The sequence below is a fragment of the Scylla paramamosain genome, chromosome 10 (genome assembly GCF_035594125.1).
Source record: "Scylla paramamosain isolate STU-SP2022 chromosome 10, ASM3559412v1, whole genome shotgun sequence".
In the NCBI taxonomy this organism is placed as follows: domain Eukaryota; kingdom Metazoa; phylum Arthropoda; class Malacostraca; order Decapoda; family Portunidae; genus Scylla; species Scylla paramamosain.
Genome location: NC_087160.1, coordinates 24,296,795 through 24,310,118, shown reverse-complemented (window position 1 = coordinate 24,310,118; position 13,324 = coordinate 24,296,795). Strand labels below are relative to the sequence as shown.

Genomic DNA, 13,324 nt, shown 5'->3' with positions numbered 1-13,324 from the left:
TAGTGTAGTGTATAGTATGCTTGGCTCACAACCAAGAAGGCCTGGGTTCAAATCCCAGGTGCGGCGAGGCAAATGGGCAAGCCTCTTAATGTGTAGCCCCTGTTCACCAAGCATCAAGCAAGTACGGGATGTAATCCAAGGGGTTATGGCCTTGCTATCCCGGTGTGTGGTGTGCGAGTGGTCTCAGTCCTACCCAAAGATCAGTCACTATGAGCTCTGAGCTCTTTCCGTAGGGGAACAGCTGGCTGGGTGACCAGCAGACAACTGTAGGTGAATCAGACACACACACACACACACACACACACACACACACACACACACACACACACACACACACACACACACACACGCACGCACGCACACACACACACACACACACACACACACACACACACACACACACACACACACACACACACACACACACACACACACACACACACACAATGAGTGTGCACAACTTCAAATAAAAACTGGACAAGTGTAGATATGGAGACGGGACCACACGAGTGTAGTTCAGGCCCTGTAAATTACAACTAGGTAAATACACACACACAAGTATGCTACAGTGTCCTTATACAAGGAGAGATCCCAGGTCACACTCAAAAGTTGGGTGCGTGGACAATTATTTTGGCAAGCTGCCCACTCCATGGATTGTGGTAAGCTTTGATAGCTTCACATTCACTGGATGTGAAAAAACATTTTTTTTTTTTTTTTTTTTTTTTTTTACATATAAAAATTAAGATGAAGGTGGAATCAACAGTCTGATCAACTCCCTTATAAGCATGATAATTTTCAAGGTAATAGAAAAAAAAATACATGATGCATTTGGTGGACAAGCATACTGTCTTACTCATTTCCACACTAAATAAAGAATTTTTGGGGAAAATTCTATAAGAATCAACATTTTTAGTCCCTGATTATTTTTCTCATTAGATCCACAGAATGAATTAATTAAACCATAAGAAATCTTTTTTTCCACCTCGCTGATATGCAAATAGAAATGGAATACAACTTTTCTAAAGAACTTTGAGTTTGATCTTTGGTTAACAGTTTTAAATTGTTGCATTTTTCCATAGAAAGGAACCTAAAGCTGTTGATGTTTTTAATAAATTTGATCTGCATGTTAAATCATTGCTGAAGTTTAGATTGAGTGTAATATTATTTTCAGGCTAAAGGTCATGACACATCACAGCATGTCCTGGCTGTGTTTGGTGGAGCAGGAGGACAGCATGCTTGTGCTGTGGCTCGGGCACTGGGCATGCAGACAGTCATCATTCACAAGTATGCTGGTATTCTCTCTGCATATGGAATGGCCCTTGCAGATGTTGTACATGAGGCACAAGAACCATGTTCCAAAGTGTATGAGCCAGGTATATTCATGTGGCAGTACTGTAAAAAGGTGTAAGATTATATGCATCAAGTATGATCTATGTATTCATGTATACATATTTGTCACAGCTTTGAAAATATCAAAGCATATTGTCCCAGTTATCTCTAACTTTCTATATTCTAGAAAATTTCTCATATTTGGACTGTCGACTTGAGACTTTGGAAGAAGAATGTAAAACATCCTTAAGGAACCAAGGATTTTCTTCAAGAGACATTGTGTGTAAAGCTTATTTGAATCTTCGTTATCAAGGGACAGACTGTGCCTTGATGTGCTCAGGTGTGAAAACATCAACTCTTCAGAAGAGCAAAGTATGTTCATATGGTGATTTTGAGCAAGCTTTCATAGAAAGGTAGGTACATTTTATGAACTTTTGCTAATGACTCTTGTATTAATAAAATTGTCAGCAATGCCTGAAAGTTAATTAGTGAATTTGGTACACAGTGCTATATCAAGAGCATGCTGTATTATGGAAGTACCTAAAATGTAACCATTGGAGGGTATGCTACTTTAAAGGGAGATACAAAGTGGTGTTAATGGATAGTCATTTGATATATCAGTATTTTCAAGATACATCTCAGAAGTCTCCCTACATCAGTTGCTTGTAATTAATGTCTTCCTCTTGTATTCAAGCCTATTTATTGCACTAATCTTACATTTTCATCCATTTATCTCATTTGCATACACTTATTTCACACTGATGAAGGATTTGTCTTCACTCATATTGAAGATCAGATGTAGTGAGACCTCTCATCATATAAACACAGGCACTGAGGTAAATTTTGTGCTTAAATTTTCTTGTATCATGTGCTTCCACAGAGATGCTCCATTGTATCCATGATCCCTAAAAATATGTATATTTCTCTTAGCATTAATTGCTCCATCTTATTAAGAAAGTTGATCTTCAACAGTGGTATTGCTGAATTTTGTCATATTGATTTAATTTAAGTTTTTTTTATATATTGAGTTGCCTTATAGGCAAGTTACTGTATCATCATCAATCACTTAATCATATTTCTGTGCCGCCAGGAATTACTGGCTGCCCTAATATTCCCTTTTTTTATTTCAGGTACAAGAGAGAGTTTGGCTTTATAATTGAAAACCGACACATTATTGTTGATGACATCAGAGTTCGGGGGATAGGAAAGTCAGTCATTGCAGAGGAAGAAGCAATACCACAGTGTGAAGGAGAGCCCATTGCAGAAATGGTAAATATTCTGTGATTTAAATACTGAAATGTGAATGCAGTCTTCCTCCAAATATGGGGTCAGCACACACTGACCACAAGGCATGTACTTGGGAGTGCACATAATTGTGACTTTAAGAATTAAAGGAAAAATGGGATAGTATTCTGTTGACTTGTTTTTTCTTGCTTTTCTGAATAAGCTCTAAATTAAGTGTAATACCATGAAGACTTGAAATATTCACCTTGCCAATCTCCTGTGTTTTCCCAAAGAACCTTTTCCTAGAGGTGGTCAAGAAAGAAAAATCTATTTCTGTTTTTTTCATGCCCTCTATGTAGACTCATTTTTTTTTTTCTCACTTTTTCTCATTTACTGTAGCACATTGTCCTTCCACTTCATTGCAGGTATCTTCTTGTACCTACATACAGTATATGCATACTATGTACTGTGAAACTTTACAAGCATATATGTCCACTACCTGTAAGTTGCATCATTTACCAGATTACTTTATTTCAATCAACAGGTAACAAGTGTATATTTTGAGGAGGGTTGGTTAGATACCAAAGTCTATATGCTGGCTTCTTTGAGTGCTGGTCATTGCATTGCTGGACCAGCAATCATCATGGACAAGCTTTCTACAATTTTAATTGAACCAGGTTTGTTCATATTTTTTAACATTCATATTTTGTGCAGATTTGCATTTGCATGTTAAAGTGTCTTTACCTCATTGCACTATTTTGTGCTGTAATACATGTACATATGCATAGTATTTATGAGACACCCAAAACTAAAGAATTGAAATGTTCTTAATTGCTGAAACTTTAAATTAATGAATAAATTAATGGTTATAGCTGGTACATTTCGAGACCAGAACAGGTCATGTGCATTGCATTCTGTCATCCATCCTTCCTTATGGCTTTGTTAATAGATTGTACATGGGGAAGGTTAAACATGGATACTACAAGCAGCTTTTTCTTTTTTTAATTAATTGGAAAGGTTAAACATGGATACTACAAGCAGCTTTATTTTTAAATTAGTCTTATCATTCACCATAAATTTAAATACCTTAGAGACAGCACACTCCTTACTTTGTTTGTAAAAAAAATATATTGAGACTGTTAGTATATACGGTACTTTGAAACCATCAATACAAGTCGTAGAGGTATTCATTTCATGACACACATACGTACTTGACATACTGATTTATTTTATTTTATTATTAATTTTTATTGCAGATTGCATAGGAAGCATCACAGCTAAGGGTGATATACTGATAAGAATTGAGAAAGCTAAAAAAAAGAAGATCAGCACAGAAGTTGATGCAATCCAGCTTTCCATTTTCTCCCACAGGTTTATGAGTTTAGCTGAACAAATGGGGAGGTATGGGTTTTAGTGTCTGAAGAACTGTGATTCATATTTATGCCAAAGCAATTTTTTTGTTTTGTAATGGGTGCATAATTATGAGCTTGTCTGAAAGTATTTAATCATTTTAACTATCATAAGAAGCAATTTCTTAATCTTGATAAGAATATTTCTTATTGATGTTTAATTAATTTAACTTTGTAGGCAGTGTTAATTACATTGCCTTTCTATTCACAGAATTCTACAGAGAACCTCAATTTCAACTAACATCAAGGAGAGACTAGACTTTTCTTGTGCTCTCTTTGGTCCTGATGGTGGGCTAGTGTCTAATGCTCCACACATTCCTGTTCATCTTGGAGCCATGCAAGAGACTGTCCAGTATCAGGTTAGTTTTTCCTTTCAAATACATAAAGGATGTGTCTTTGTTCCTATCTGTGTTGTATCTTCTCTTCAGACTTGTATCACATGACCTTCTGGGAGAATGTTCTTTTATGTGTATTATCATGTTGAAAGTGCACAATAATACATAAAAGCAGTGGTGAACATATTGAGACATTATGGTTGCTGTTACTGTTGGCATCCCAGAGTAGCTGCTGACATTGGGTAACTCTATAGTTGCTGTTACTATTGGCATGCTGGAGTAGCTGCTGCTGCTTTGTAGTGATTGTGTGTACATGGATGTGCTGTTCACTCAAAGTGTATAGTTTGATTAATATCTGTGCTTCAGTTGTGACAGTATATTATGTAGGAAACTGGGCACTTGTATATAAATAGCAATAACTGGTCATTTGTTATTTGTTTTTATTTATTTATTTATTTATTTATTTATTTATCTATTTTATTTATTTATTTATTTTATTTGACTGAAAGCAATCTAGTAATAATAATGACTGTCTGCACTGTAGATGACATCTCATAGGACAAAACATGTGTTCTTTTCATATTCTCTTTTGAGTCTACACATTTGTACAGTGCAAGAAAATTTATTAATGCAGATAATAATAATGGTGATGTTAGTGTTATTATTGATGATTTTTCCAGCTGAAGGTCTTGGGGAATGAAATTAAGGATGGAGATGTTCTGCTGTCTAATCACCCATCAGCAGGTGGCTCACATTTGCCTGATCTGACTGTTATTACCCCAGTGTTTTACAGGTACGACTCACTAATACTGTTTTCCCATGCATGCTTCAGTGGCTTTGCCTCAGCTCAATGCAATACTGTTGTTCTCACTACTATAATCTAAATCTTCCTTTGACCCTCATGTTGATTCTATGATCACATAGCATCCACTAGAACTGCACCATCCTCTCAGAGCTCGTGAAGAACATTGATCAGAGATGTTTTAATAGAAGCTCAAAACCTTCAAACACACGATGTGTTCTAATGTTTCACCAGTTACCTCTACATTTTTAGTTAACCCTTACAGTCTTAATTATGATATCCTATCATCAGATATGTGTGCAATGCACATATCCAACAAGATATCCTATAATCACCCACTCTTCTAAATGGTTCTGTTAGGTTCAAACCACTTATTGGTAACCACATGAGCCTCTTGGGAAGAATTATTGGGAAATGGTCAAATAAGTGTCACTTCTGGGGAGCATACACATCAAACCTAATTTGTTCACTTTCACCAATCCCTTTTGAGTTAATTATTAGGATTCTCAAAGCTATGCCCATGGAGTTCAAGGAGTAAGATAACCAGTATAGTGCCACAAATTAATGCATTAGTGTATTGATTTGCCGATGATAATCCATCACTATGATAACCAAGATGTGTGCCAGTGTCATCTTGTTTGCCAGTCATTGTACCTCTAGCATCATGCTAAGGAATATGAATGCTTGAAAATGGTACCACATTGAATATTCCTTCGCATGTATTACATCTTATGTAACTTATTTCCAAGAATTTAAAAGGAAAAAAATTAAAGTGCCTGGGTCCAGCCACAAGTATTTATTTTAACTCAAACATTGTACTGATAGAACATAATGATGAAGCCTTTTAAATGTTTAATTTTGCTGTTTTGTTAACATTTCAATATGTACTACTTTAAATTACAGCACCTAAACTATAATTTTCAGGAATGAGAAGCATCCAGTATTCTATGTTGCTAGCCGAGGTCACCATGCAGACATTGGTGGCATTACACCTGGATCCATGCCACCCCACTCCACCTCCATCCACGAAGAAGGGGCAGTGTTTCTCTCATTCAAATTGGTTGATCAAGGAGTCTTCCAGGTATTTCACTTACTTTGTATATTGCTATAGAATCGTGGGACACATTATTACTGCATTACAACTATTAAAAATCAGGGCATAATAGGTATGATAAATAAAAAAAAATTATATATATATATATATATATATATATATATATATATATATATATATATATATATATATATATATATATATATATATATATATATATATATATATATATATATATATGTGTGTGTGTGTGTGTGTGTGTGTGTGTGTGTGTAAGTATGCAACCAGAAGAGGACCACATTTAGCATGACCTTGCCAATGTAAAAATTGCTGGTTTTGGTTCAGGGATTGTCACAACTAAACCATTGGGCACTGGTTTTAACTATTATAACCACAGCACAAGTCTGTTGCCAGGGCTCGATGTGGTCAAAATCATCACGTTGTTTCTCAACTGTCTTCAGCTGGGACAGTTGGCTGTTGTCCTATATAATTCTGTCATCTCCACAGGGATTTCATAGAAATGGCCATCAGATTTATATGGATCTTTCACCTGCTATACAATCTATGAAAAGAGGATGGCTTAGCTATCTTGTTTTCTATATTGAGTTATATATATAGTTGAATTTGTTGTTGAAATTATGTAAATTTGCTTTTTCATTGTGCTATTGTTTAAAATTTAGATTTTCTTTTCTAGGAAGAAAAATTGAAAGAAGCACTCATGGCTCCAGGGAAAATCCCTGGATCTTCAGGAACTCGTAACCTGAGAGACAATCTCTCTGACCTGCGTGCTCAAGTTGCTGCAAATCACAAGGTGAACATTCCAAACATCTTGAAGAGCTAAAAAATTATGCTGATAACATTTCAACTGGGATAGAGGGACAGTCTGGTTGCATACTCTGTGGCCAGGTTGGAATAATGTTGCTACACTATATTTCTTGCACATCATGAAAATAAGAATTGAGGTAGGAGAATATATATATATATATATATATATATATATATATATATATATATATATATATATATATATATATATATATATATATATATATATGATACCTTGTCTGAGCTACCTTTCTTTCTTTGTATTCTTTCTGCTTTGTTTATAAAACGCAGTGTAGAATTAAGAATATAGCATCTATTTTTGTACATGTATATGTTCCTGAAAGGGGGCATAGTTGAGACAGAGCAGATATATACATACATTCTCAAGCATTCCCTAACAGTCTGTCCTTAAAGTCTCCAGAAGAGAGAGTACTAATCCTCAATGCACCAAATAATGTGAGGGTCAGTTGTGTAGCATATCCAACTACTTCTGATGCTAGGTTTAACATTGGAACTAGTTTGCTCCTATTGCACCATAATCTCATCCCCTTACTGGCACCTGATTTTGATCTGCTGATCAAACTGGATACCATATAATTTTCTCACTCATACTGCATCCATGTATATTTTTTTATCCTGCCAAGAACATTTTAGATAAATTTAATCTATTTTCCCCTTCTTATTGTAGGAAATAGCTTTTGGCATGCAGAGAAAGTAGATACTTGTATTCAGTACCCTATGTCTTTAGGCTAGTTAAATATGGTTAACTAGCAAAGCTGGCAACACCACAAAGTACTAGCATGGTGGATGTTGCCATATCCTTATACCCTGCAAAGAGAATTATAAATATAAATGCTCTAGAACTAAGGGGGAATGATACATGATAACTTAAAATTCTTGTAAATATTACTTAAAATGTAATCTTTCCATGATGTAATGCTGCAAGCAGGGCACTTGACATTATAGTATTACAGAAGTGCTGTTTAGTAGTGAAGACTACTGCTCTTCAATAGATATCCTGTTGAGTATTTTAGCATATTGAAGTATTGGACTGTTCATTGCAGAGACCATACAAGACCAAAATCAGATCTGGAAAAATATACAATTTAATACTGAAAAGTAATAGGATATAATTTCTCTCATGTTTTCAGGGGATCCAGCTTGTAAATGAGCTGATTGACTTCTATAGTTTAGATGTGGTTCAAGCCTACATGAGCCACATTCAAAAGAGTGCTGAGTATGCTGTGCGAGACCTCTTAAAAGATGTGGGAAACCGTGTCTACAAAATAACTGGTGCTTCATCTCTGCATGCAATTGACCACATGGATGATGGCTCACCCATAGAACTGACTGTGGACATTAATGTCAAGGATGGAACAGCTGTTTTTGATTTTGGGTTAGATTATTTTTTACTTGGTTTTATGTACACCAGAGTCCATGCATCTGTGAACTTAGCATACACTAACAATGTCTTCATTTAGAAAAATGTAATTTCTTTCAGCAGTAACAGAATTATCATAATGCAGACAATGCATACATGCCAGACAAATGTGTTTCAGTTAAACCAGAACAGTGAAAAGATGCTGCTTCAAATTCTCTATACAGCATAATCTTGAAGCCATTTAAATTCACACTTTCCTTATGCAGATGCCTTAATTTCCTTACACACACACACACACACACACACACACACACACACACACACACACACACACACACACACACACACACACCATATGTCTGTATGACACAGGGTGAAGTGGTAATTTAGTTTTCTGGTGTAGTTGTTCACTGTTGCTCCCAAAATAATCAATGCAGGACCAAAACTTGCAAAAGATAGAAACATTATCATTTTCACTGCCATAAATACTAAATACTAGTACACAGCTATGCACAAGTGTTGTATAAGTAATTTGTAAGTGAATTTTCTTTAGTTAATATTTCAGTATGAACAAAGGTTTCTTATACAAATGACTATTGGAGAAATATGACAAGTTTTTTTTTCAAGTTTATTTGCAAAAATGGTCCATGTAAAAATGAGATGAAGTATTTTCAGTCCTGGGAAACCTTAAGCCTGGTCCAAATAAAAGGGCACAAAAACTACTGGCTGCAGTGTTAGTTGCAAGTATAATGATGGCATTATAAGACCCAAACAATCTGATAGATGCCATTATTTTTTGGTTACAAAGAGATCACATATGCATATCAGAAAATAAAGCAGGGTGAAATGGCAAGGAAGAAAAAACGTACTCTGACAAATTTCTTAAATACACAGTCCTGACTCAAGATTTTTTGGTTTAGTGGTTATTAATGAGGAGTTACTTAATTAAATAAATGCAAATGCACTGGTTGTAGTGTATATACATATTTAATTTATTTAGTTTTACATATTACCTGTTTATTTTAAATCTCTATTGTGAAATAGCTTTTTCAGTTTTGTGCACACAAACAACTGTAATCTCCACACCTGTTAGCTTTACCCAAGCCTTAAAATCTTTACCTGCATGGTTAACAGCCACAACAATGTCTGCTTTGCCAGGGAGACATTTAGGCATTATATTTAGAATTATCTTTACCTTATTGTTTACTTTGCAGAGTACTATTCATTAACTTACTGATCATGAATCCTAAATTTTATTTAGGTAATTTTCTTTTATTTTACTACAGTGTAACTTGCAGGATAAATAGTTTTCTTTATATATGGCATATTGCAAGCAGTAAATAAATGTTACCCCATTTTCACACCACATGATTGTGTTAAAGTTACTTAGTAAAAATAAATCTTTAATTCTGATATGACCCGCCCCATCACTTTTACATATTTTACTACTACTTATATGCCATCTTGCCTGTGCAGAAAAATTAAAGTTGTAAAAATATCAATGAATTCTAAATATATTTCAGAGGCACAGGATCTGAGGTATGGGGAAATTGCAATGCACCTAGAGCTATCACTGTCTCGGCTATCATCTACTGCCTACGAGCAATGGTTGCCCATGATATACCACTCAATCAGGTGAGGAAATAATTGTTATAAGGCAGAACTTTTTTTTCTTTATTTTTCTATGTAAGATGGTCACTGGCCAAGGGAAACAAAAAAGAGGAAAGAAAATCCCACTGAGGTGCCAGTCACAAAAAGAGATGTCAAGAGAATCATTGATAATTGAAGGATAAGTGTCTTGAAACCTCCCACTTGAAAGAGTTCAAGTCAGGAAGAAGAAGGAAATACAGAAGCAGGTAGGGAGTTCAGAGTTTACCAGAGAAAGGGATGAATGATTGAGAGTACTAGTTAACTCTTGCGTTAGAGAAGTGGACAGAATAGGGATGAGAAAAAGAAGAAAGTCTTTTGCAGTGAGGCCAGAGGAGGAGGCAGTTAATAAGATCAGAAGAGCAGTTGGCATGAAAATAGCAGTAGAAGATAGCAAGAGATGCAACATTGCAGCAATGAGAAAGAGGCTGAAGACAGTCTGTTAGAGGAGAGGAGTTGATAAGATGAAAAGCTTTTGATTCCACCCTGTCTAAAATAGTGGTACAAGTAGAACCCACCATACATGTGAAGCATACTCCATACATGGACAGACAAGGACCCTGTACAGAGTTAGCAGCTGTGGGAGGGGGGAGTGAAAAACTGGCAAAGACAACTCAGAACACCTAACTTCATAGAAGCTGTTTTAGCTAGAGATGAGATGTAAAGTTTCCAGTTTAGATTATAAGTAATGGATGTTTAGTGTAGAAGAGAGGAATGGTTGATTGTCATTGAAGAAGAGGGGATAATTTTTAGGAAGATTGTGTCGAGTTGATAAATGGAGGAATCGAGTTTTTGAGGCATTGAACTAAGTTTGCTCTGCCCAAATCAGAAATTTTAGAGAGATCAGAAGTCAGGCATTCTGTGGCTTCCCTACATGAAGTGTTTACTTTCTGAAGGGTTGGACATCTACAAAAAGACATGGAAAAGTGCAGGGTGGTATCATTAGCATAGGGGTGGATAGGACAAGAAGTTTGGTTTAGAAGATCATTGTTAAATAATAGGAAGAGAGTGGGTGACAGGACAAAACCATGAGGAACATCACTATTAATAGATTTAGAAGAACAGTGACCGTCTACCACAGCAGCAATAGAATGATGAGAAAGGAAATTTTTGAGATGAAGTTACAGAGAGAAGGATAGAATCTGTAGGAGGGTAGTTTGGAAATTGAAGCTTTGTTCCAGACTCTATCAGAACCTTTTAATATGTTTAAGGCAACAGCAAAAGTTTCACCAAAATCTCTAAAAGAGGATAATCAAGACTCTGTAAGGAAAGTCAGATCACCAGTAGAGTGGCCTTGACAGAACCCATACCGGCAATCAGATAGAAGGTTGTGAAGTGATAGATGATTAAGAATTTTTCCTGTTGAGGATAGATTAAAAGGCTTAAGAGAGGGAGGAAATTAAAGCTGATGTGTTTCATTTTCAACAAGGATGTTAGTTTGCCAACACCATCAAATCCCACCAATCAAATCCCAAGCAACTTCAAAAGCAAACAACATTTACTATCACGTAACTCTGACTTTATTTCTTCCTCATCAAACTGAGATCTTCTCTTCTTAGCACTTGGTGTAGGCTGGCAGGGGTCATGAAAGAGTGGAATGTCTGTGCTTGGGTGCACAATAGGGGGCTGCTCTTCCTGTATTTTCCTCTTTCTGTCTAGAGCTCCAACTGCTTTTCCAAGCTCATGCCAACGTGCTATATACTTCTAGGGCCTCACTATGGTGACAAAGAGCACAATATTATGCACAACAGGAGTCAACAACATTACCAAACTTGGGATTAACACAAATCTCCCACACAGCTTCCATGATGCTCAATAAACATGCCTTGATCTTGATGCTACAGGTGGCTTGGGAATTTGGGATTGCTCCTGAGTCAGCTTGGAACAGCAATTCCTGATCTTTATCTTGATTTTGATCTTACAGGAGGCTCAGGATTCCTCCCAAGCCAGGCCTTTGCATCGGCACTCCTGTAGGGAAAAAAAGGACAAACAGAAAACAGCATACAGAACCATACAGCATCTATCACACAACTAGTTCCTACATCTACCACACCACATTTTCTCCAGGAACTCTTTCCCCCCCCTCAGGATCCCCCTAAGTGAAGGTGCCTCTGGCATTTTGCCTCTGCTAGTTGGGGGGACCTGAGGAGGTATTTTGTTGATTTTCCTTGGAATGTCTACTGCTTCCATATCAGAGATGCATCTTTATGTGCCAAGTGCATAATAGAGGTGATAGTGTCTGGCATGGAGGTGTACATTCCTCTCTCTTTTTCTCAATCTAAACCTTCCAAACCTTGGTTTAACACAGCTTGTTCTCATGCTATACATGATAGAGAGGTGGCGCACAAAAGGTACTTAACCCTTCCATCACCAGAATCTCATGCACTTTATATTTCTGCCCAGAACCATGCTAAGTCTGTTCTCCAACTAGCCAAAAACTCCTTCATTAACAGAAAGTGTCAATCTTTCAAGATCTAACTCCCCTCGTGACTTCTGGCATCTAGCCAAAAATACCTCCAATAACTTTACTTCTTCTTTCCCTCCTTTATTTCAAGCAGATGCCACCCCTGCTATCACATCTATTTCTAAAGCTGAACTCCTCACTCGAACCTTTGTTAAAAACTCTACCTTGGACGATCCAGGGCTTGTTCCTCCCTCTCCTCTATCCTCTGACTACTTCATGCTACCTTTTAAATTCTTCGCAATGATGTTTTCCATGCCCTCGCTGGCCTAAACCCTCGGAACCTGATGGGCCTGATGGGCTCCCTTCTATTCTTCTCCGAAACTGTGCCTCCGTGCTTCCACCTTGCCTAGTCAAACTCTTTCAGCTCTGTCTGTCAACATCTGCCTTTCCTTCTTACTGGAAGTTTGCCTACATTCAGCCTGTTCCTAAAAATGGTGATTTCTGATCCCTCAAACTACTGTCCTGTTGCTTTAATTTCATGCCTATCTAAAGTTTTTGAATCTATCCTCAACAGGAAGATTCTTAAACATCTATCACTTCACAACCTTCTATCTGATCACCAGTATGGGTTCCATCAAAGCTGCTCTACTGGTGATCTTCTGGCTTTCCTTACTGAGTCTTGGTCAACCTCTTTTAGAGATTTTGGTGAAACTTTTGCTGTTGCCTTGGATATATCAAAAGCTTTTGACAGAGTTTGGCATAAAGCTTTGATTTCCAAACTACCCTCCTACGGCTTCTATCCTTCTCTCTGTAACTTCATCTCAAGTTTCCTTTCTGACCGTTCTATTGCTGCTGTGGTAGACAGTTACTGTTCTCCTCCTAAATCTATTAACAGTGGTGTTCCTCAGGGTTCT

At 36.7% G+C, this 13,324-nt stretch overlaps 1 protein-coding gene across 3 annotated transcripts in view; it reads left to right on the top strand.

Moving 5' to 3' along the window:
* The window catches only part of LOC135104408 (5-oxoprolinase-like), a 44,218-nt gene that overhangs the window by 23,688 nt on the left and 7,206 nt on the right, over positions 1–13,324 (top strand). For 2 of the 3 annotated variants that reach the window (XM_064011807.1, XM_064011809.1), the window contains 11 exons: positions 1,172–1,373; positions 1,517–1,742; positions 2,460–2,598; positions 3,098–3,230; positions 3,810–3,954; positions 4,174–4,321; positions 4,978–5,090; positions 6,024–6,180; positions 6,848–6,964; positions 8,130–8,374; positions 9,883–9,994. In XM_064011807.1, coding sequence (XP_063867877.1) covers positions 1,172–1,373; positions 1,517–1,742; positions 2,460–2,598; positions 3,098–3,230; positions 3,810–3,954; positions 4,174–4,321; positions 4,978–5,090; positions 6,024–6,180; positions 6,848–6,964; positions 8,130–8,374; positions 9,883–9,994 — 1,737 coding nt within the window. The remainder of the gene's footprint in view (positions 1–1,171; positions 1,374–1,516; positions 1,743–2,459; positions 2,599–3,097; positions 3,231–3,809; positions 3,955–4,173; positions 4,322–4,977; positions 5,091–6,023; positions 6,181–6,847; positions 6,965–8,129; positions 8,375–9,882; positions 9,995–13,324) is intronic. The other variant, XM_064011808.1, reaches the window with a different exon arrangement.